Raw genomic sequence first — 26,197 nt, 5'->3', positions numbered from 1 at the left:
ACCGTGCAAGCAAATCATAAGAAAAAAATAAATTATATGCAAAACTGCTTCATGGGCATGAAAGCAAAGAATGATAAAATTATAACGGACATGGAAGTCGGTCAAATATCTCTTCAGAATAGATTATCGGCCATAGAGGAAAAGCAAGTGCCATGTGTCATAAATACAAAGGGAATAGATATCATAAAAAACATATCAAAAATAATGGAAGTTAATCATTCTAATCAGACATCCATTATTTAGAATCTAATAAAGGCTATGCAAGCTAATCATGTCACTCTGCAAGAAAGATTCGTGAAAACTGAACTCAATCAAGCGAAGGTAATAGTAAGACATCCCAGAGAAATGAGTTCATTAAATAAAAGGCTGGAAGAGAGGAAATCGCAAGTCCCATCTTGTTGTGAATATCCCGAAAAAGAGGCTAACTACATTAACGAAGATTTAACTAAGAACGACACGATCAAAGAAGAAATTAAAAAAAGTCAAGTTATAACTCGTGACACTTGTGAGACTGATTCATCATTCTTGACAAAGCAAATGCAGAATGAAGAAAGACATGTCATGCATATCTTACATACTTCATCTGATAGTTCTCAAGCAGAATGTTCCACATCATTAGTGATACAGCCTGCCACAAAGAAAAGGCGCAAGAGAAAGAGAATGAGAAAGCGGTTTGATGCATCTGATGGCCGCGAGCAGCTCGATTTTCGGATAGGAAAAAGTCATACCGTGTGCAGGATTGGACATTGCACATCCGAGAAACAGCCAACAGATTTGCCTGAAAGCAGGAAATGCTCAGTATGCACTATATTGAACGCATACACATATGATGCCATGGGGCATCTTTGTATCGTATTTCTAATCTTATACCTTGTTATTTCAATGTTTTATTTTGTAGTTAGATTTGTGTTTTTCATGTTATTAGGATAGTTAATAAATGAAGAGCTTATATCTTTCCTGTTTGTAATGTCATATCATGATTTTTGGATGGACGCTACTTATGTTATATTGTGTGTTGCGTGGATGCAGATTCTGGATTCTCACATTCCTCCGATGTAGCAACGTGTCCCCAAGTAGAGCTAGATGTTGACCACTACGTGTCAACGACCCATAACAGTACACCCTGTTTTTTCGCAAAAGGGATAGCGCCTGATCAATGTGTCTGTGCTGTCCAACTATCATCATCAGCCTGGTCATCATGTTATAATGTAAACCCATTTTGCATGTATATGATGTAAATAATCCCAACAAAACTGTGTCGTGTATGTAACAACCTAGGTAAACCTATCTTTCTAGTGACGATCTCCATTCTGGAAGGTTTTTTGTCTCACCGATCCATTCTCAAATGATCGACAGAGTTTTCCCCTCCAGTCTTACCCCAAAAAAGCTGGAATGGATTTTGTCGCTAGGATTTTAGGCGAGTCCTAGTGTTCTAGATTGAGTCTATGTAAAAGTGATTTGGGAATAATCCTAACTATTTGGTTAGGTTATTTTATTACAAATTGCTTAGTCTGTTGGATTATATTTGTGTCGCAGAAATGGGTGGTCTGTGAGGATCTATTACAAATGGACTTTCCCCCTTATAATGTAAAAAATATGAAAATCATGATTTAAAGTGTCTTGAGGGTTGGAAAAATAATTTATCCCCTCATATGTTAATAAATTAAATTTTCTGGCCAAAATTAATTAAAATCCCAAGCCAAAAATTTATTTAATTCTAGGTCCTAAGTAAATTTAAATTCTCCAAAAGCAAAATTCGTCAGTCCTCAAAAATTAAATTTTAAAAGGACCCGGGTCTAAGGTAAATTAATTATTTTGCTAAATTTTAAACCTTTGATCACCAAGGATTAAGTCAAAATCAATTTTTGGGGAAATTAACTCAAAAATTCTATTTTTGAGTTAATTAAAATGCATTTAATTAAAAATTTCGAATTTCCCCAAATATTTAAATATTTCGACAGATGAGATTAAAAGAAATTTTAATCTTCATCAACGGTCGAGATTGCTTTGACGAAGATCACTCGAACTAGCCATTGAAGGATTTATCTTTAAATAGGAGATCATTTGTCAGTCAATACATCCGACCTTTGAGTCGTGTGCTTAGCAAGAAGCTCTTGTGTAATCTTTTTCTAGATAATAAAGAAAGACTTTGGGGTTAAGTTCTGCTGGTGTTACTCTTCATGGGAATACTGTAAGATGTGTTGTTTTCATGCATAATTTTTTCTAAAGCCATTGATGATAGCTTCTAAAGAGTGATTTGAGTACAGGTATCTTGCTCAGTCATTGGGTTTAAATAATAATCTAAATTTTAAATGTAATAGCAGGTATCTCTATTTGTCTGAATTTTATTATTATTTTCTCGCTCTATTTTTAATGGTTGGATTGAGTTTTGCAGGGAAATCTTGATTTTAGATCCTCAGGCGTTAGGGGAAGTTTTTAGTTGGACCGCCAACTCTCAATCTATGTTTCCTGAAGAGCCCAGCTAAATTAGCTCTAGGCTTATCATAAGATTTTTGTTGTCGATGCGCAAAGGGTTCTGAGTTAGCACCTTTAAAATTTAAAAATCTTTTAAATTATTTGTAGCATAATGGTAGATCTGAGTGATTAGAGCCTGCAGTTTGTAAATTTCGTAATTATTTTTCTAACATGGGTTTTTTTGTGTTTTAGTTTTTATCGTTGTATATATCATTTGGGTGTTTTCTTGTTATCGTGCAGCTACAGATCTGAGGAAGAAATTTGTGTAGAGTCCAGATTTAGGCCCTAGAGGGTAAAATCTCAATCTCTGGGGGTTTATCAACATAATTTTGCAAGGATATTATTCAATTTTTGTAGTCCAAGGGTTTTAAAATTCTTAGATCTCAGTTGACCAAGACTTGTTCTAAATTCATCAAGTTGTCCATCTTTAAGTCTCCTAGAGCCTGTGTTTCACAGGCCACTCTCATTAATTCACCTCACGGACTACCCCCCTTGACTTGTCTAGGAGAGAGTCTAAACGGAGTGAGTAAGCATTAGAGTTACAACCCTTACTCTGAGCGTTGTCACGATGCCTAGACACTTTGTGCGACAACAGACTCCGTAAGGCACTGGTCTCAAATATATAAATTCAATCTAATCCTTAAAATCTTGCTAGATTTAGCCAAGTGCTAGGCCACTCAAATGTGTCTCCCGGACTAGTTGGTTCCCAACTTGTTCTGCATCATTTCATTTCCATAGGGTATATCCCCCATAGCCTATTGTTGGGAGACAACTAAACGGAGAGGTTGGTGATCAAGGTGACAGCCCCTGACCTGAGTCGTTTTCGCAGTGCCTATACAATTTGAGCGACAACACGTACCTTTCCATCAATGAATGCTACCTTGAAGCCTTTGTCTTCCATCACAGAAATAAACACCAGGTTCTTCTTCAAATCGGGCACATACAATACTTCTTGTAGATGAATTGTTTGACCTTGATTCAAGTGAAGAGTGACAGTACCTATCCCTTTCACGAGGTAGGTGGCATTATCTCCAAGTATGATCTTCAAATTAGTCTTCTTTTCAACCAAATTTGAAAGGGCCTCCTTGTACCAGTGAAGTGCCTTGAGGCTCCACTATCAATCAACCAATGATCCAAAGTATCCGGAGGAGAGGCAGTAGATAGAGTAGAAATAAGATAAAATTCATCTTATTTTTCTACAACATTACTTTCATCATACCTGGCATTTATTGTTCTCTTGGGAGGTTGACCATTTCCATTTCGAGTAGCGGGAGCATTCCTCTTTCCTTTGTTGTTGAACTTGTTGTTCCTTTGATTGCCATTGCTTTTCAAATTGTTGTGGTTGTTGTTTCATCATCCCTTGGAGAATTCTTCTTGTGAGTGTTGAGAAATCTCGGGGCAGCTAGATCATGTGATTTATCTTTCTTTGATAACTGCTTGTAATGTATTTTTTCTTATCTTGATTAGATTCTTTTTCACCTTAATTATTATTGTGTTCTTTTCATCAAACAACTACCAAACCATAAAGAACAGTGAGACAAAAGGACACAAGATATAGGCGATCAACCAGGGCCAAAACCTCTCCACTTGAGAGGAAAACCCACAAGAATTCTTCTCTTCTTATAGAATCTTCAATTGATGAATTCCAAGACCTATGACCCTTGACCAAGACCCTCCAATACCAAGTCAACCTTCCTTCTTGATTTGCACAACTTCCAGCAACAAACTTCAGCCTTCTAGTAGTGATTTCGACCCCCAGCAACAATTTCTACAACTTCGACCTAGTATATTCATAGCTTTGACCTTGATGCAACTTCACAGCTTTGACCTTGATGCAGCTTCACAACTTCGACCTTACAGCTTCATATCTTTGACATAGAAGCAGCTTCGACATAGAAGCAGCTTCGACCTAGAAGAAGCTTCACAACTTCAACCTTGATGCTTCACAGCTTCGACCTAGAAGCATCTTCACAGCTTCGACCTTGCAGCTTCAGAATTTCGACCTAGTAGTTTCAGAATTTCATCTTGCCCAAAAATTGTAGAAACCCTAACACAAGAGAGAGAGAGAGAGAGGCCCAAAACTCCAATCTTGCTCTTCTTCTTCTTTTTCGTCCTTTTTTCCAACTTTTGTCTTAGGAGATCAAACTTGCTTGAGTGTGTGTCCAAATGAGGTCGAGTTCCTTCTTATATATAGGCTTTTGAGGGATACGAATTGTTAGCTTTAGGACGATGTGTCCCTTCATGTAGGTCGACTTGATCTTTACGCCATGACGAGGTCTTGGAGGGTCTTTTGATTTTCTTTTGACTCAAATAAATTTTCTTTACAATATGTAACATGCCCAAACAGGTCTTTCATACATGACAATGACTCAATTGACTTGTAGACTCAGTGACAAGCCCTAGAAGCACTCAATGGGTGCTCAATCTAAAAATAAATCTCCCTTGAGCATGAAACCCATGCCTCAAGAATAACAATAACAAATTTATTTTTCTCTTTTCATTGAATACATAAAATCATGATCATATATGTCATTATGAAGATCGAACGTAGTTACATATTTCAACACTCCCTCTTAACTAGGGAGGTATTCATAATCGATACAAGATACTTGGACATTCTTAATCTGAAGAATTCTCATAAGAAGAATCAGATTGGTCACTCATCTGTTTAGCATCATATCATCAGGCATTGTCACATAGCAAGGCCTTGACTAACAGCTCTATCTCTCCACAAGATAAGAGCACAATGTTGGTGAGACAAATGACTTATAGACATCATCATCACTGTCTCTCAAGGTACATACCCACCCAGGTGTTCACAAAGTATGTCCTTCCAAGACTATTCTTATCTTGGACTCCTAGTCCTCAAAGAATATTTGTCTTCTACGACTACTCTTATCTTGGATGCCCTACCTCATCCTCAAAGAGTATCAGATGCCAGATGCTTACCCAATCCTCCATTCTTTCTTCCCAAAGTGAAGACAAGAATGATGTGTCTATCTCTCCCTCTCAATTAGGGAGGATATACCCATTCCTATAAAGGAATGTACCCAAGCTCCCTCTTATTCAGGGACTTGTCCAAGCTCCCTCTTAACCAGGGACTTGCTTCCAGCAGCTTTCTGCTCTAGGTGGAGATCATGGGACTATCAATTGCTTGTGGGGCTCCTTCTTTTGATGTCATGAAGTTCATCTTTAACATTATGGAGCCTTCATCTTTTGGGACTTCTTAGTAGGGCATCGGCCATCCATCACTTTCCTTCACGAGCCACATCGGTCATGTCATCCTTCTCTCTGTCAGAAAGTGATCCTCTAGTCCCCATTTGGCTTTTTCCTCATACAACTACCTCTTTCAAGTCATGTTTCCTCCAGGATCTTTCATCCAACCACATGAGTGCTAGTTGTAGGTGACATCTACAACTCTCTTTTTAGTAACCCTGTATCAACCCATCTAGATGTTGTTCAAAAATAAAAAATGAACATCAATCAAAAGTTACCTTTTGTGATGGTCTTTCATCATGACATCTAGCTTGCCTGCAACATCCTGCACATTCATAAACACATCTCCAAGACTTCATATGTCAAGGGTCTCCTTTCTTTGCGGACCTCATCATGGTCTTTCTTTTCTATGGAGATGTCATGATCAATTCTTCTAGTCATCGAATGTTGATTGCCTTTTCTTACATGACCATAGTTGCATCTTTTATGATCTCTTCTTTCTTCATTCACATATTGCTTCCCAAGAAATTTTATCCATAGTTCCTTCATCTTGATTGTCAACCACCTCATATTCCATATGAGGACATATTATGTTGATTTCATCTAGTCAATATGTGAACAATGTCTTCATGCATCTTTCTATAGGAGGAGATCCCTTTTCTTTGATCATGCTCATGAGATAAAGCATTTACCCATGCAACCATATGACGACATGACTCAATTAAATACATGCATCCATACATTTTTCCTTCTTTTGGTCATCTAGGCTTCAGCAACTTCCTTTCCTTGATTGAGGGTACTTCAACCATCTCAACATGTTGCATTCCTTTGTCACCATACCATCATCCTTCTAAACAATGAATCCCATACAAGGTGGAATTCTCAGCGAGACACTTGCTTCTTCCAAGAGAGGTGAACCTTCTAATGAAGATTCCAACAGAGGATTTTGATTATCCTCATCCTGCAAATGCTCCTTCCTAATGATGATGATGTATGATGAACTCTATGCTAGATGATCTTCTACTACCCATAAGTATTACTTATGCTTTCAATGAGGCTACCAAGAGCTCCTTTGATGACTGTTGTAGACTTCTACTTCAGCTATCTTTCAAGCTTCTTATGAGCTCTTGCTTCAATCATATGCTATTATGATGCCATCTCCTAAAATGATGCATCCTATCATGCTTCTAATGTTTCCTACCATGATAGTTATACTTTACAAAAACTAAAAAGAACTCAGTGGAGGAGATTATCTCAATCATAGTAGAGATCTTTTACTTCCTCTTTCTTTGACTTCTTCTTTTCAGCTTCTTCCACTTCTTCGATGATATAGGCTTCTTCCCTTCCTCTTTTGTTGTTGTCCTTCTTGGATTTAGGACAATTTATCTTGTAGTGCCCATATTTGTGACAGCCATAACATTGGATTTTTGACATATCCTTCTTGTTCTTTTTCTAAGGACCAAGTCTTAGTTTTTGTAGCATCGGATGTGTTCTAGCCACAAAATTTTGTGGAGAGGCTAGAATACATGAGATCTCCAAAACCCAGAAATTGTTTCTAAAAATTCCACCTAGAGATGACTTAATTAGATTACTAGTCCTTTTTTAAATATTTCCTAAGTCTAAACTTAGGAAATATGACTAATTAATCAGAATTAAGTTATGTTGTGAATCTTCTAGAAACTCACACGGATCGACTTCTAGCTAATCCTAGCCATAAATTAAGATCTAATCTTGGTCGTTGAAGTCTCAACAGACGGTTATAAGAAGAAAGTCGATGGGGCTTGGAGGATACACTTGCAGAGTTCAATTTTACTGAGAAATCGATTTCCAGAGTAGCAGTTGCGTGTTGCCGAAAGTGATTTAGTAAGGTCGAAGTAGTGAGAGAGGGGCAAAGATAGTGAGGCCGGAGGAAGCTTTTCCAGTTCCAGTGAATACATTGCAAAAATACAGTCATTGCCACAGAGAGGAAGCGTAGAGCCTCTTGTGGAGATTTTCGTTTTGCTAGGGAGAAGTCGAGATTATGAGCCAGAAGCTGGGCAGAGGGTCCGGAGGCAAAGAGTAACACTTTCCCAGACAGCAACTGACGAGACAGTGAGAGGAGACAGTTCTGAGCTTGTGGGACGCAGTAACTGCATAGCCTGACGCAGTGACTGCACATAGGGAGCAAGGAGCAGCTCAATTCAAGCTGAGGTCAGTGTGGGATCACCTGTGGAGTGAGAAATTTTTCTAACTAGTTATTATTGCTAGTTATTTCTTTGTTTTGATTGCTAGTTTAAGCATCCATAGTTTGTACTCAGATTTTCACTACTGCAAAGTATTAAAACCCTCAACTACTGCACCAGTTTTCCCGAGTTGGGTTTTTCCAGGGACTTAGTCCAAAAATAATGATGTCATATTGTGTGTGTGCATCTATTTCTTCCAGCGTTTTTATTTCTTCCGCAGTATTTGTTTTGTGAAGGTTACGGTGTATTTGTTTCGATATTTATCATAGCACACAACAAATAATTTGTTTAATTAAATTAAAAAATAAAAGAAATAACATCAGTTGTTGCAATAGGATTCAGGGTTAGCCGAATTTTCACATCAAACCTTCCAAATTTTCCGTTCTTCTTAGCCATGGCAGCAAATGCTTATGCTTGATCGTTTGATCCCACATCGCTTTTTGCCTTTAGCCTGGTTTCCTCAATTTTACACAATGACCAAAGTTCATTGAATGGGGTAGCTTCCTTCTTTCCATAGATGCTTGATGTAAAGTTGCCCCATTCCTCGAGTAGTGCATTGAGCACTATGGTGGTCATTTCTTTATCAAACATTATTTCTCCCAACTCTTGTAGTTGGTCTCTTATTTTTGATACCCTCATAAAGTATGAGGCTATTCCATCTTCCTTTGATATCTTCATCTTGTAGAGTTCTTGTCTTAATGATATCACTTCTCTAGCAGTACTTACGGAGAACAATTCTACTAGTTTATCGTATATTTCTTTTGATGTCTCCAACTTTGATACATAGGGTATGAGGGGATCCTTGATGGATTCAATGAGAATCCTTTGAGCCCTTACTTCCCCTTTCATATACTTTGCTAGAGCTTGAGCTTCTTCCTTTGGAGGCTTAGTAATTGATCCCTTAACATGTTCAACGACTTCATTTTCTATGAGGATCAAATTTGACACCCCAACCAATTTGTTGCTTTCCTTGCAAAATGAAGTCATTTTGATAGCAAATTCAGTCATAAATATAAAGGTACTTACTTGTCAAGTGAAGATGCTCCTTGATGACAATATCTTCAACTTGATGCCTTCTTGATTTTGATGATGATGTTGATAATAGAAGATGTCTTCTTGATGAAGATGTCTTCCTTCAAAAGTGATCCTTCAAAGAGAGGGAGATCACCTTGATTCCTTGATGATGATGACAACGCCTCTTCTTGCTTCCCTTGAATGTAGAGACTTCGAGATGCTTCAAAGTGTAGTCCTTCTAGGTAGGGTCCTTGAGATCTTCTTTGATGATGATGTGTGAGCTTCCCAACAATGCTTCAAGTGAGAAACCCTTCTTTTGATAAGCTAGGGTTTTGAGGTCTTCTTTGCTTGTACTCGGTCCTTGTGAATGTCTTCTTGATTGTATGACGTCAATTTTGGATCTTTATTGATACTCCATTTGATAGTCCTTCCAATGCTTCAGCATTTGAGTGTCCTTTTAGTTGCCTCTACTTGTCTTGTCACGTTAGCTCTGATTCCATGTTGAGAAATCTAGGGGCAGCTAGATTATGTGATTTTTCTTCTTTGATAATTGCTTGTGATGTATTTTTGCTTATCTTGATTAGATTCTTTTTCACCTTAATTATTATTGTATTATTTTCATCAAATAGCCGCCAAACCATAAAGAACAGTGAGACAAAAGGACACAAGATATAGGTGATCAGTCAAGGCTAAAACCTCTCCACTTGAGAGGAAAACCCACAAGAATTCCTCTTCCTATAGAACCTTCAATTGACGAATTCCAAGACCTATGACCCTTGACCAAGACCCTCCAAGACCAAGTCAACCTTCCTTTCTAATTTGCATGGCTTCCAGCGACAAACTTCAACCTTCCAGCAACAACTTCGACCCCCAACAACAAATTCTGGGACTTCTACCTAGTAGATTCACATATTTGACCTTGATGCAGCTTCGGCCTTGTACCTTCACAGCTTCGACCTAGAAGCAACATCACAACTTCGACCTTGCAGCTTCACAGCTCCGACCTTGCAGTTTCACAGCTTCAACCTAGAAGCAGCTTCCACATAGCACCTTCACAACTTCGACCTTGATGCTTCACAACTTCGACCCAGAAGCAACTTCACAACTTCGACCTTGCAATTTCAGAATTTCGACCTAGCAGCTTCAGAATTTCGTCTTGCCCAGAAATTGTAGAAACCCTAACACAAGAGAGAGAGAGAGGCCCAAAACTTTGATCTTGCTCTTCTTCTTCTTTTTCATCCCTTTTTCCAGCTTCTATCTTAGGAGATCGAACTTGCTTGAGTGTGTGTCCAAATGAGGTTGAGTTCCTTCTTATATATAGACTTTTGAGGGGTACGAATTGTTATATTTAGGTTGACTTGTCCCTTCATGTAGGCCGACTTGATCTTTGTGCCATGACAAGGTCTTGGAGGGTCTTTTGACTCAAATAAATTTTCTTTACAATATGTAACATGCCCAAAAGGGTCTTTCATACATGACAATGACTCAATTGACTTGTAGACTCAATGACAAGCCCTAGAAGCACTCAATGGGTGCTTGACCTAAAAATAAATCTCCCTTGAGCATGAAACCCATGCCTCAAGAATAACAATAATAAATTTATTTTTCTCTTTTCATTAAATACATAAAATCATGATTACATATGTCATTACGAAGAGTGAACCTAGTTACATATTTCCACAGTGAGAACACTCTCTAGCATAGTGGCCGAACCTGTTGCAATTGTAGCACCTTCCTTTTCTTCCTTCTTTGAATCCCTTCTTAGATCCTTGACCCTGTCTCCTTGGAGCAACACTATTCTTCCTCTTTGCATGAGCGGAGAAAATAGTAGTTTCATTTCCATTTGAGGGCTTGTCTCTCTCCATCATCCTAGTCTCCTCTTGAGTGCATCTAGCCAATAATTCATCGAAACCAGGTATCCTGTCATTGTTGAGAATAGTGGTAACAAATACATCCCAAGGTCTTGAAAGACCTCCAAGAGCAATGAGAGTGAGCTCCCAATTAGGAATGACTTCTCAAATAGATAGAAGGTCATTCTTGATTTGTGTTATTCTCATGAAGTAGGATTGGATAGACTCTCCTTTGTCCATCTTGACATCCTTCAACTTGTTCTTGAGAAAGAGGATTGGACTTGCATTGTTTACTTTGAACATCCCAACCAGCGTATCATATATCTCCTTAGAAGTTCCCAAATCATAAATATAGGCAACAAAATGCTTTTGAATGGAATCAATCAAAATTTTCTTTGCTTTGACCTCACCTTTTCTATACTTTGTCTTAGCAGCAGCTGATGCATTTGAAGGAGACTCCATCACTTTTCCCTGCACATAGACCAATACTTCATGCTCCTCCAAAGTCTGGTCCAAAATCATCTTCCATGCATGATAGTCAGATTTGTCATTGAGCTTATCCTCAGTCTTGAAGTAAAGATGTAGAAGCCATTGAGGCTTAACCTTGACCAACATATCTCTCTTAGTGACTTCTTTTCTCTCTCTTACTTGGGCTTTGTCTTCACCTGGGCTCTGATACCATGTTAATTTTAGTTAACAATGGTATGTTCTATGCTTAGCACAATTACTTCAATGTCCTTTAGCATCCCAATGACAATTTCCAATAGCAATCACATTAACAGTAACTGTAGATAGAACATGAACAATAAAATGCAGAAGACAAGCCAAGACAAGAGGACACCAGATTTGGCAAATGTCGGGGCAAAACCCCCAGATGGGGAAAACCCTTTGATCAATTCTTCTTATTGTTATATCAAATGTTCAACGGAGAGAGAGAGATAGTACAATAAAGTCAAAATTGACTTGCCAAATGATAGTCAAAACAACGCTGTCAAATCTAAAGTCAACAACAGTTAAATTATGCCCTAACCAGAAATTCAACGCAGGTCAACGCAGCAGCAAACAGTCCTTTATGCAGCTCGATCAAACCTAGTCAAACTCAACTTTCTTTGCTAGTCAAATTCATCCCAAAATAGTCATGAAAACAGCGATCAAACTTGGTCAAACTCTGCAATCAACCTTGTTATTGGTCTACGGTCAAAGTCAACAAAATGCCTTGGTTCCTGTGCCAATAAATGCAACCTGCCAAAAACGAAATTTTGACCCAAAAATCGCAGTTTGAGGTGGTTGACTGAGAAACATATGAGAAAATCTATAAAGGACGCCATGGACACTAGGAATCAACATCCGACAGACATGATTGAGACATCTCCTGGAAGAAGACACGAGAATTCTGACAAAGGAAGAAAAATATCAAAGGACCCTTGACACACGGAGAGGCCTTGGAGATATGAACATGCAGGATGTTGATGATTCAAGCCAACAAAATGTCATGATGAGAAGCCATCTCGTAAGGTACTATTTGATTTGATGTTATGTTTTGATTTCTTGAATAATATACGGATGAGTTCATGCAGAGCTACTGGAACAAGGGTTGTAAGTGCAAGTACAACTAGCATTCATGTGGTGGATGGAAATTCCTGAAAGAAGCATGTTGAGAAAGAAGTAGCCATATGAAGAAGGTTCCAGATATGTACCAAGAAGTCCATTTTCCATGAACAAAGGAATGACATGACAAACCAAGAAGGAAAGTGATCGATGGCTGATGCCCTACAAGGAAGAAACTCGACTGAATTTCATGACATCAAGGAAATAAAGTGATCAAGCAACTAAAGGACCCACATAAAGAAGTTGTTGATGAAAAGGAGAGTCCCTAGTTGAGAGGGAGCTCAACAAGTCCCCAATTAAGAGGGAGCTTGGGCAAGTCCCTGGTCAAAGGGAACTTGGGTACATTCTTTTACAAGAATGGGCATCTCTTCCCAAGTTGAGAGGGAAAGATATAAACAACATTCTTGTCTTCACTTGGAAGAAAGAATGGAGGATTGGGTAATCATCTGGCATGTGATGCTCTTTGAGGATGTGTACGACATCCAAGATAAGAGTAGGCAAGAGGATCGATATTCTTTGAGGGTTGGGAACCCAAGACAAGAATAGTCCTAGAAGGTCATACTCAGTGAACACCAAGGTGGGTATGTACCTTGAGAGACAATGATGAAGGTGTCTATAGTCATTGGTCTCGCCAACATTGTGGTATGATCTAATAAGAAATAGAGTTGTTAGTCAAGGCCTTGCTATGGAAACAATGTTGGTTACTATGATGCTATAACAAATGGATTGCCAATCTTATTTCTCTTATGTGAATTCTTCAAATTGAAAATGTCCAAACACCTTGTAAAATGATTTATGAAGAGGGAGTGTTGAAGAAAGCGTAACTAGGTTCAGTCTTCATAAATGTAATTTTGATCTTTGTACTTGTAAAAGAAAAGAATTATTATTTTTGTCATTTGTAAAAATGAGTTTCTTGCTCATTGCATAGGTCAAGCACATGTTTAAGTGCTTTTAGGAAAGTCAAAGAGTCACTGTAATTGTTAAAGACCCATGAGGGCACCTATGTAATTATGTCAAAGAAAAATGTCTAAGGTGATCCTCCAAAGCAAAGGCAAGTCTCCTCTTCAAAGTCGGCTCAAAAATGAATTATTGTGCACTTAAAGACAAGTCGGTCTCACTAGCTCAAGTCGGCCCAAATAGGAGGGACAGATTCCTATATATAGGGCAGCTCGACCTCACAAATGAAACACCAAGTGATCTCTGAAATCAGTGAGAAAGAGAGTCGAGAAAGAGGTGTGAAAAAGAGCAAGAAGTTGCTTCTAGGCCAGCGAAGGAGAGAAAGAAATCTGAGTTTTGGTGGACTATTTTGGGGCCAAATTTTGTCACACGTGTGAAGAAAGAAGGTTATTTCTGTAGTCACATCAGATCCACAAGTGAAGCAACATAATAGAGCTCAATTGGGCTAAGAAGAGGCTCCTAATAGGCCTCCATCCCAAGCAAAGTAGGTCCCACCTAAAGTGAAGAAAGGGAGCAAGTAGAAGGGTTTACTTCAAGCCCTAGATCAGCCACACGTGCAAAGAAATCAGATCTACAGTAGGGTAAGAGGATCAGCCTCTAACTCGGAGATATACTAGAAGAAGAGCCTCATTCTCTACCCTAAGTATCAAGGAAAAGGAAGATTTACAAGCGAGGTAGAGTAGGAAAGGAAGACACCAAAGAAGAGGTCTCTAAGGAGACCTAGGGTTTCTGCAGTTGCTGGGAAAAAGAGCTATCAGTTGCCGGAAGAAGTGTGAAGGAAGAGATCAAGGTGAAAAGAAGAAAGAAGCATTGATTGAAGGACAAAAGGAAGAAAGACTATGTCTTATGCTTGGAGGATCTACTGGTCAAGGGTCTAGGGTTTGGCATTTGTCAATTGAAGCTCCAATAAGAGAAATGTGCAGAAGGGTTTTCCTCTCTAGGAGAGAGAGGTTTTGCCCTGGCTGAGAGCCAACATCTTGTGTTCTTGTCCCTTTTGTTTTGGTAATTGTTTGATGAGGTAAGAGAACACACTCTAATAATAATAAGAGAAGATGGTGCTAAAAAGAAAAAGTAAAAAGTACCTCACAAATAGTTATCATCGTCAAAAGAATCTCATCCTACCTAGATGCCCTAGATTCTTCAACAATGATCACTCTAGAAAGACATGGCTCTACCTTCTCAAGAAAAACGATGAAGTATTTGAAAAATTCAAGGAGTTTAGATCTGAAGTGGAAACCCTAACCAAAAGAAAAATAAAGACTTTGAGATCCGACAATGGTGGGGAATACACTTCTAAAGAATTGATTGCATATTGTAAAGAAGCAGGAATTAAGAGGGAGCTTATTGTTCCCTACTATCCCGAACAAAATGGAGTGGCCGAAAGAAAGAATAGGACAATTGAAGAAGGTATATGAACAATGCTCCTTGATCAAGACTTACCAAAATTTCTATGGGGAGAAGCAGCAATGACAACAGTATATATTCAAAATAGAAGTCCTCTTAAAATTCTTGAGAATATGACACCTAAGGAAGCATTCACAGGAAAGGAACCAAGTGTGGCCCATCTTTGAATCTTTGAGAGTCCTGCCTATATCCACATTCCAAAGGGCAAACGAAAGAAGTTAGATTCTACAAGCATCAAAGGGAGCTTTGTTTGCTATAGTCTCTCCTTAAAGGCATATAGAATCTACATCAAGGAAGGAAGACATATTGAAGTAAGCAGGGACGTTATATTTGATGAAAATCATGCCTACAAAAGATCCAAGGACATTCCTATTGATTCTGATGACGAAGATATACCTATATTCAAAGAAGAAGAAGTACAACACGACAATCCATCTACAATTCAAGAAGAAGAAGTACAATATGACAATCCATCTACAATTCAAGAAGAAGAAGAAGGACCAAGTGAGCTTATTCAACCTGTGATCATACTGAACACAAGGAAGAGGCCAAATTGGTTAAAAGCTACTCTTGAAGATGCTGAAGGACATGGAGCTACGAAAGGAACCTTTAGAGAAAGTAAAAGGCCGAAAAGATATTCTAGATATGTTGCATATATGACAAAACTGATTGAAGTTGAACCATCTACATTTGAAGAAGTTGCTCATCAAGAAGTATGGAAGAAAGCAATGCAGGAAGAATATCAATCCATCATGAAGAATGGGGTTTGGGAAATTGTTCCTAGACCTAGTGACAAATTGGTTGTCACCTCCAAATGGATCTACAAGATCAAGCACGTTGTTGATGGAAGTATAGACAAATACAAAGCTAGATTTGTTGCAAGGGGTTTCTCTCAAAAGGAAGGCATAGATTATGAAGAAACCTTTGCACCCACTGCAAGGTATACTACCATTAGATCTTTGGTTTCATTGGCTGCTACAATGGGATGGAATATCCATCAAATGGATGTAAAGACAACATTTCTAAATGGGACCATCAATGAGGAAGTATACATTGAACAACCCGAAGGCTTTGAAGTAAATAGCAAAGACACTCATGTCTGTAGACTCAAGAAGGCCCTATATGGTTTGAAGCAAGCTCCTAGGGCATGGTATGCAAGAATGGATGCATACCTTCTAAGAATTGGGTTCATGAAAAGTATTGTTGATCCAAATCTCTACATCAAGGTTGTGGATAATGAGCCAGTCATTATTCTACTATATGTGGATGATCTATTCATTACAGGTGTGGAGCGAAGGATACAAGAATGCAAGAAGATGTTGGCAACCGAATTTGAGATGAAGGATCTGGGACTGATGCACTATTACCTAGGTCTGGAAGTATGGCAAAAGCCTAGGGAGATATATTTAGGGCAAGGAAAGTATATCATCAAGTTGTTGCAGAAATTTGGGATGATGGATTCCAAGCCCATGACTACTCCTATGATCACCAAAATCAAGAAGTTGAGGAGTTCTAACTCAAGTCTCGTAGATCCTACCTCCTATTGTCAGTTGGTGGGTTATCTGATGTATCTGGTAAATACTAGGCCGGATATATGCCTTGTTGTGAACATTCTTCAGTTTCAGTTGGAGCCTCGCCATGATCATTGGATAGTTGCCAAACAAATATTGGGATATCTTCATGGCACTATACATCATTGCCTAAAGTACAATAGCAAGGAAGTCAAGCTAATTGGCTTCACAGATTCTTATTGGGGTGGCAGTGAGACCGATGCAAGAAGCACTACAGGAGGATGCTTTAGTTTGGGATCTGCCATGATCTCATGGATGAGTAGAAAGCAAGATCTTGTTGCTTTGATTAGTGTTGAAGCAGAGTGTGTGCCTGCATGTGAAGTAGGAAAGGAGGTTGTATGGATGAGAAAGCTTCAGATGGATTTATTCGAGAAGCCTTTGGATCCTACTATGATAAACTGTGATAATCAAAGTTGCATCAAGATGTCTGGAGATCCTGTATTTCATGCTAGGACGAAGCATATCAACAATAAGTTCCACTACATTAGGAACTTGGTGCAGGATGGGATTGTGAAGCTACAAGATGTCCCGACAAACGATCAAGTAGCTGATATACTAACAAAGTCTTTTCCTAATAAGAAGTTTGAATATCTTAGAAGTATGCTTGGTTTAGTTGATATTGTTGATCTTGTTGATGATGATAAAAGTTTGGAAGAGATTTGTTGAGGCTTTGTGTGTGAGACACATTTCCTGGGAGGACATCTGGTTGGCACTATGTGTTGATGTCTAGATCCCGAAGTAGGGAGGGTAGCGTTGGTCATGGAGCTCTGACCTCGAATACGCACCTGGATCCCTAGGTTGATGGTTAGCTAGTAAGCCTGATGGTACCTAGAGAGGTTGAAAGCTTTAGTCCATCTTAGTCCCACACGCATAGATTACCCCGGTGAGGAATCTAATCAATGGAATCGTGAGTGCCTAAACTGCTGGAGGACCTTGGATACACTGCCCTAGTCAAGAATCTAGTCCATGGCATTGCGGTGCCTAAACTCTTCATAGTTCATATGGTTTGAGATCTTCCTTGTACTTGTATATGTTATTATGAATACCACCCTGGTTAAGAGCAAGTGTTGAAAAATGTAACTAGGTTCGGTTTTCATAAATGTATTTGAGTCATTATGTAATGTACTTGTCAAAAGAATGAAAAAGAAAAAATTTATTATTATTACAATGACTTATTAAAGCATGGGTTTCATGCTTGGGTCATCTTTTATTAGTCAAAGTCCCCATTGTGGACTCCTAGGATTTATATTGAGTCAATAAAGTCATTGTACATTTTATGAGACCCTTCTTGGGCTTTTGAATCATGTAAAAAGATTTATTATTGAGTCAAATTAGGTATTTGACACCTCCACACCAAGTCAGCCTCAAGGAGATCAAGTCGGCCTCAAACAAGGCAATTCGACCTCACCTCAAGCCTATATATACAAGCAAATCGAATTCATTTGAAGCACTCTCTCACTCACTCATAAGTTCGATATCTAGAAGGAGGCTAAAAGAAGTGCGAAGTTGGAGAAAGAGGAAGGAAAACAAAAAATCGAAATTTTGGGCTATCTATCTCTCTCGTTTGGATTCCTTTGGAAGATCGAAGTTTTTCTTGTCTAGTCAAAGTTGTTGCTGCCATCTGCTAGGTCGAAGCGTTGTTGCTTCAAGGTCGAAATTCTGGGTCGAAATTGTTGGAAGATGAGGTTGACTTGGTGGTTGGAGGAGGTTTGTGTCTAGGTTGAAGAGTCTCAAGAAAACTATTGAAGGAAGAGATTTTGACTGGGTTTTCCCCTAGATAGGGGTTTTGCCCTGGCAGAGTGCCTACATCTTGTGTCTTGTGTTTTTGTGATCTTCATACACACATAATTTGGTAATTGCTTAATGAAAGATAATATAACAAAGAAGTAAAAGAAGCCAACATAATTCACAAGTGATTATCAAGAAAGAGAAATCTAACCCTAACTCTACTAACATTGATTTCTCAACAAAAAGGAATGACAAAGATCTTGTTTTCGGGCTCTATCTCTCTCACATGTTCGAAGGATTAGGGTTTTTGCAGCTTCCAAGAAGGCCAAAATTGCAGGTTCGAGTTGCAGTAGGTCGAGTTGCAGTTTCAAGTAGCTAGGAGAGCAAGATATTCTGTTTTGACTTCGTTGACCTTGGAAGGAGTTGTCTTGATCAAGGAAGACCTCTTGAAAGGTTGAGTTAGGGTTTCTGCAATAGCTACAAGGCCGAAGTTGTAGGTCTAAGTAGCAGTGTTGAAGCTGAGAGGTCGAAGTCGCAGTTTGAAGCTGGTTGGTGCTAGATCAAGGAAGGACTTATTGGAATGGTTGACTTGGTACTTGGAGGACTTGGTACATTGATCGGGTCTTTGTTGTCTCATTTGAAGTTGATTCTACAAGAAGAGGAGAGTTTTCCGGGTTTTCCCCTTGGAGGGGTTTTTCCCTAGCTGAGAACCTAATTTTTGTGTCCTCCACTGTTGTTGTTTTTGTTCTTGATATTTGTTTGACAAAAAGATCTAAATAAAGAACAGAAAAAGACATTCACAAGCAAATATTAAGGTAAAGGAAAATTGGAATTAATAGCTGCCACCTTGCATTTTCCAAGACATCATTCTTCTCTCTCTCTTCTAACTCTTATTATTTTGTGTCAGGATATCATTGTCTTCAAGTTTTGTGATAGTCATCTTGGTGCAAACAACCTTTTGGCTCTTGTGAAATAAAATTCAGTTTTGATCCACTTACTCTAGTTTGGTTGATTCGATGGTATTTTGTGCAATATATTGAGTGTTATTTCAGCTATTTATTTGGGCAATTAGCCACTTAAATATGCTTTCTTCTATTTTTTCATACTGAAGGCTGATTTGCAAAGGACCATTTCACACATTATATTTACGAATTTTTAATTTTTTACACACTTATTTTGGCCACTAACTTACTGGTCAAACATCCACTATCTTGTTGTTTTATCCTATGATTTATTGCACATTCACTAGTTAGAACAGCAAGAACAAAGACTAGGGACACCCCTTTGAGGTTGGCAGGCACTAACCCAAACAAAGAGGGAGATTTGCTAGTGACACTTAGGGTAGATTTCCCTATATGTTCGCTGATTTATACTGCTGTTTTCTAAAGTTTATATCAATTTACAAAGTGTAGAAACTAGTGCTAACAGGACCGTTGCCGATTTTTTTGCCAACATGATGTCAGCAAAACTAGTTAGAACCACTATCAAACATCTTAAAACAATCAATGAAAATATAAAAAATTCAAGTAAAAGGATAGGAAGGGAGATATAAAGAAAATGGAGACTTTTGCTTTAAGAATTTTATATCCTCATTCCAAGTTGACTAAAGATGGGCACTCTAGTTTTAGATAAGGTAAGATAAATGTATTAACGTCTGACAAATAACCATCGAAAACTAAATCCATGCCTAATAAGGATTTTAAGCATAGATGAAAATACATACTCCTTACTCCTTAGAGATATCCTTACTATTTTTATGGGCTTTCTCTTTCCAAAAATAACCCAGCCGCCATACTTTGTTGACTCACTTGCTCCTAGATTTTAGGCTTGAAATTAGGGATTTTCCCTTCTTAGGCTATTGCACCCTAGCCTTATAGTGTATTTTTAGCATGCTGAAGTACATACTTGGAGAGTTCAACTCCTATGTCGCACTTGAACTACTTTTATGAGGTCAAATTGTTGTCTTAAAAAGTGTATGCCCTAGAGAGGAAAATTTTTGGACAGGTGTTGTGGTCAACAAATGGCAATTACTATTTTTCAAGGCACTCTTTTGGATGAGGTTTTTATTCATGCAGTTGCTATTTTATCACAAGATAAGTACTGTATTTGGAATTTCTATCTTTGTTTCTCCTTTATTCTCATTCTTTCCCTCTTTGTACATCGTACAAGCATGGAGGAGGAATGGGACTAGTTATTCTTTTGAGTTGTTGAGCGCTAGAGCTTGTGACTTTTATTCCCTTTTCTATATTGCTTATTCTTTCTTAAGAGAGTGAGGTTGAGAGCTAGCATAGAGTAGCTGGGATAGTGGAGTTTGCTTTGCTAGATTGTGGTCGTACTTATCTCCTCTAGCAGAGTTGTATTTTTTCTTGGAGTCCTTGTTGTCCAAACTTGTCAAGGCTTCCTACAACCCTTGATAATAAAGAAATCGAGTATGCTTTGGCAATTATTACATGTGTTTCGTGGGTAGTACTTCAAATTTGCTTATACTTTTATCTACTTTCAATCTTGGTTCAATAGAAATTGAGTGGTAGGATTCAAAAAGTTCTTCACCCCTATTTGCTTTCTTCTTATTTCTAACTTTTTTTACTCCATTAAAGGCATTGGTTCATTGATTAATAGTACTTAATTCTCCATATAAAAGTGAACTATCATATCAACAATGAAAATTGTGCATCTATAGGCATTCTATGCTACAATGCAGGATAGTGACCCCTGCCCCCCTTGCTTTGCTCTAGAGTCGCATTTCTGGAGGGAGCATTCAAGAAGTGCCCTTGGGAGCACACTTCTTGAATGCTCCCTCCTAGAAGCGCATTTTGGAAGTCTGCTCCCAACATTTTTACAACCCTCCATACATTTGTGTGGAGCATTCAACAAGTGTCACTCCCTAAGCACTCCCCAAATGCTCTCGAGGCGCTAAAGGCTCCCAAAACACTCCCTAAGTCATCACAAACAGTAAAGAGAATTTGAGCTTCTCTTCTTCTTCTTTTTTGCTTGTGGGAACCAAGGCAAGTTTCCAAAAGATGGCTTAAGGCATGGATAGGGTTCCTTGAGGGTTTCAATCACTCACTCACTCCATTTTATCCCATTCTAATTCTCATTTCACTCATATTTGCTAAGATTTTGAGTGGGTTGCCTATTAGTTGTTAAAAAGCAGATTTGTGAAAGCTTCGAAGGCAGATTGAAGTTTACCCTTTGTGAGAGATTGGAAGGGGGATTGAAAGTTGACATTTGTGAGAGCTTGTAAGGGAGATTGAAGGCTGCCATAGTTATATTAAAACCACCATTGGAGAGCTAAAGAAGTAGGTTTTAAATCCCATTCTTATTTGTTTTTATTTTTTTTTCCATGTGTTGTAAACTAGATATTTGCTATGTTGAATTCTTAAATGTCCTACTCTTTCCCATTTCTCCTCCTCCATCATTCTATTGTAGGCAGAAAGTTATTGTCAAGATTCAAGAAGCATGATGGGTATGTGGTTAATCTTGCTATGGATTAATCCTCTTGTAATTTGTTTTTAGCATAGAAATATAGAAAAGCTCTACATCTCTCCCAATACATCAAAAAACAACATTTAAAATTAGTTTAGACTGCATAAAAACAGCCATTACCGCATGTTATACTTGTTTTTTTCTGCACCTTACTTTACTATTTATTAGTTTATGCTGAGAAACGTAGCTCAAGCAAGAACATCTTAAATATGTTAAGTGTGAACATGCAGAAAGTGGTTCATAAATCATATATTAGTGTTTGAGGTGATATTAATGACCGCTTGGATGTTGTTTTAAAGCAGGCTATAGAGTTCACCTTGTAAGATCGAATCAAAGGAATGAAAAGCTTATTTGAAGGAGAAATCCCTGTGTATGTGTTTTATTTATTCCACTGTTCATTTTTCAGCTAATGTGTAATTGATGCAATGTTCAGAAATTTAATTTTTGCTATTAGATAAAACCATATTTTAAGTTATTTAATAGAGAACATTAGGATAATAACCCAAGATTGATAAATTGTATTTTGAGTTATTTAATAGAGAACATTAGGATAACATTAACCCAAGATTGAAAAATTTACATGCTACCAAAGCAATTTCTCTAATTTAGATCCTGAGGGATTGACAGCAATAAAACATATACCAAAAAGGACCATCAATTAGAGGGTTTCAATATTTCTTTAAAGAATTGATTTTCAGATCTGGGTGTTAGTGCATTAGATTGTAGAGATGGCCTCAGCTAGCTTCAGATTCGAGGACAAACTGGATGACGCCTCAAATTTCCTGTGATAGAAAGTGAGGGTTACACTCTTATTGGACAAGAATGATCCCTGGGATATTGTCAAGGATGTTGTCCCTTCACCTACAAATCTTCAACAGTCGGCAGCTCATTAGAAGAAGGAAGTAAGGGCCAAGCCAATGATCCTGGATGCCATAAAGAATCATTTGATCCTTCATATATTCGAGAAGAAAATGACAAAGGAAGTGTTCAATGCCCTGGTAAGCCTCTACCAGAGTGAGAACATAAACAAGAAGAAGAATTGCAGAACAAACTGCAATCCATGGAAATTACCAAATCAGATTCAGTCACCAGATACCTTATGAAGGTCACACAGATTTGTGATCAACTTGCAGCAATTGGAGAGATGATTGCAGACACAGAGCTAGTGAACCTGGCACTTAATGGATTCCCAACTTCATGGAAACCATTTGTCAAAGCTATATGTGCTTGTGAGAACCTTTCTAACTTTGAAAGGCTGTGGAATGACTGTATGCAGGGGGGGACTCGGATGAAGTCAAAAGCTAGAAAAAAGGGTGGTGATGAGAAAGTAGCCCTATTGATCAAACAAATAGGGGCAGAGGTAAAGGACCCAGCAAGGGTAAAGGAAAGAGTGAGGAATCAGCCTCACATCCAAGAAAGGACTTGAGTAAAATTGGTGCTTCATGTAATAAGCAAAATCACTATGCATCACAGTGTTCAAATAAGAATAATGAGAAAGGGAAGCACCAACAGAAGCTAGTAGCAATCTCTGCAGAAACTCTAATGAGTGAATTTGCTGCCAAGTTCAAGAAGGATTTCTCAATGGTATCTTGCCTTTCTACCAACATAATTCCTAGGAATCCATGGTATGTGGATAGTGGGGCATCTCATCATATAATATTAGCCCAGAAGTTATTTTCTAATCGAAAGAAACGAGACTCAAGAGCATAGGTTGAGCTTGGTGATGATGCCAAGTACCCAATAACAAGAGTTGGTACTATTCACTTCCAGCTCAAGTTAATTAACTCTTTAGATATTGATGATGTCTTGTTTGTTCCAGATCTCAGAAAGAATTTGCTTTCAGTTTCGATTATGGAGGATAAGGACTTTGCAGTTGAGTTCAAAAACAAGTAGGTCCTCATCAGACCAAAGGAATCTAAGCCCAGATACAATACAAATAATGGGAGGTAAAGAAGGTAATCTTTACAGGTTGCATAGTGAACCTCTTCAAGCCCTAGTTAATAACAGTAACAACTTGTGAGAATTATGGCGCGAGAGAATGGGGCACATGCTTCATAGAGCATTGCTTATTATGAGGGAAATAGTCACAGATCTTCCAGAGTTTGGAAATGATTAGCATCGAGTATGGATTGCATACCCAAAGCTTAGATATAATTCTGCATCATTTCCATGTGGTTTTTCACTTATTAGGTCATTTCCTACTCGTTGTTTTTTCATATTTATTAATAGAATCATTCAAAACATGAGGCTTTTTATTTTAATTAAGTGTTACTGATCGTTTTTTATTGTTAGTTGACTCCTAAAATCACATAAGGATCCCCCCTGTGGTTAGCAAACACTAACCCAAAAGTACATGGAAATAGTACGTGATAAAAATGTATTGCTTCCAATTTCCTTGGAACCTTCCAGTTTCGAGTGCTAACAAAGGATTTCCGATTTCCTTGGAACCTTCCAGTTTCAAGTTATAACGAGGCTTCTCTCTCTATATATATATATGCAAACCTAACTTCGAAGTTCGGTCGGGTTAAGCGGTCATTGACTGAAAGCAAAACAACCCTCTTTGGTTACTATAATTGAAAGAAAGGATAAGGAATCCATCCCGATAACTCAAACCCAACTGGAAATGACCCATGGGCAATTTAAAATGTTACACAACCCTAGCGCCGTTGGAGATACAAAGTGCCCATGTGCTTAGAAAACCAATCCTGGCCTCGAATTATATCTATACTCGGCAATTGAAAAGACGGAAGATTAAAAAATTTCCAGATGGGCGGAATAAAATTAAGTTTGACAGATATAGAAGTATATGCAGAAACCATTTTTGAGAAGGAAAAACTTGACAAAAAAAATGGGAATGCGACAAACCTGCTTTTGGGTTTCGTCGGTGAGCAAAGAGGTTGAAAATCTGGATCGACTAATTCGAATGGGATTGCTGGACCTCGTCACTACGCTGGCCAAAGCCTGGCAAGCAAACAATCGATGCATTCTGTATCGCCTCTTCAATGCGGTACAGTTTGGTTCGATAACTTTGATTGACCTTTAACAGAAAAATTGCACTTAATATAAACAAGGTGGACAACTGTATCCAGAGCCTCTACCACCCTGAACCGGTTTTCGATGTGCACACTGCGGATGCGACTCTATCCTGATTTGATAGTAATCCGCAGGGATATTCTTTTAATTTTAAATAACTGGTTGATTCTCATGCATTCCGTAGCCTCTCGAAACACGTTCCAATAATATTGCCCTCGATACTCACGACAACTAGATTACAGAAAGCGCACGCAGGCGTCAAGATAATGTTGTAAGAGGGATTCTTTTCTTTTAGAAAGTTTGGTGGGTGGGTTGTGGGATTGAATAAAAAAAGATTGACGGAAGTTTTTATGACCTCAAATACATAAAAAAATTTAAATTTATTTGTATATATTCATAAATAATATTTATAATTAAAACAGTAATGTATATTTGATACGAGGAATATAAATATTTGGACTTGTCTGTGATTTCACTGGGACGGTGATTTTCTTGCAGGAATCCGTCAATTTTTTTCCCAAAATTCTAAAACTAAGAGCATTTGAATTGTTTTTTAAACAGTGAAAATGGATTCAAAATTTTTAAGAATTCATGGAACATCTAATATTTTGAATCACCGCGGGTAAAAAGGATTTCTTAAAGTTTATGGGTTTTGTCAAAATCATTGCTCGAAAAACCATTTTTTAGGAGAGAAAATTCTTCTCCAGCGTAAATCATATTATTTAAATTAAGCTTAAATATTTTGTCTATTACATCAAAGTTAGTCATGATATTTGTGGGAATTGAATTTTAGTGGAAGGATCTCATTCATTCGTTCAAACCACTTATTCCTCAAAACTACCCAAGTTAATCCCAATTGACATTAATTTACTAGTACAACCACATTAAAAATATTAATGTTGTTGATATAGCCGAAAACCTCATAAATATAAACAAACCAACAAAAGAAAAATCATTGCAACACAACCAAAAAAACCATTGACATTTGTGAGAGTTGAATCTTAGTAGAAAGGTCTCATTCATTCATCCAAACCACTCATTCCTCCTAACCACCCAAGTTGATCCCAATTGGCATTAATTTACTAGTACAACCACATTAAAAATATTAATGTTGTTGATATAGTTGAAAGCCTCATAAATATAACCAAAAAAATCATTGCAATAGGAAAAATGTCTTACTAATGCACACATTTACCTAATTAACAATGATTAACCATGTATAAAAGGAGATTTTGCAGTGGACGGAGCACGGCGACATGGAGCAATGGTGCGCCCATGAAGACCTAGTCTTTTGCCTGTGCTTCGACGCCTTTCTGCACCCTTAGCCCCTACCCTGTGGCCCCGTGGCCCTGGGCCCTCTGTCTTGCTGCGTTTGTTCCTGAGCTTCTTAGCTCGTTGACCAGTTCACCGGACTATGGCCTTCTCCTAAATCCATTGAGAACTAGGTCAACAAGAACTGGGCTCCATTGATCAAGAATAGCATCACTTCTTATTTCTTAGGACGAGGGTTTTTCCTCTTCGAATTCACCTCTAAGGATGACAAGGATCTAATCTTCCAGAATGGCCCCTATTTCATGGGCCCCCAGGGTCTTTATCTCAACAAATGGATGTTGGATTTCGACCATGTAGTCAA

At 38.1% G+C, this 26,197-nt stretch overlaps 1 protein-coding gene across 3 annotated transcripts in view; it reads right to left on the bottom strand.

The window, feature by feature from the left end:
• Positions 1–24,895, bottom strand: part of IVD (isovaleryl-CoA-dehydrogenase) — a 262,374-nt gene extending 237,479 nt beyond the window's left edge. For all 3 annotated transcript variants that reach the window (XM_089395878.1, XM_089395880.1, XM_089395879.1), the window contains exon 1: positions 24,397–24,895. In XM_089395878.1, coding sequence (XP_089252004.1) covers positions 24,397–24,516 — 120 coding nt within the window. In that variant the 5' untranslated portion in view covers positions 24,517–24,895. The remainder of the gene's footprint in view (positions 1–24,396) is intronic.
• Positions 24,896–26,197: the final 1,302 nt, after the last annotated feature.

This window comes from Pinus tabuliformis, chromosome 1_2, assembly GCF_031772625.1.
Source record: "Pinus tabuliformis cultivar Carrire ecotype Pingquan chromosome 1_2, CPIR1, whole genome shotgun sequence".
In the NCBI taxonomy this organism is placed as follows: Eukaryota; Viridiplantae; Streptophyta; class Pinopsida; order Pinales; family Pinaceae; genus Pinus; species Pinus tabuliformis.
This window is presented reverse-complemented; position numbering and strand designations above follow the sequence as displayed.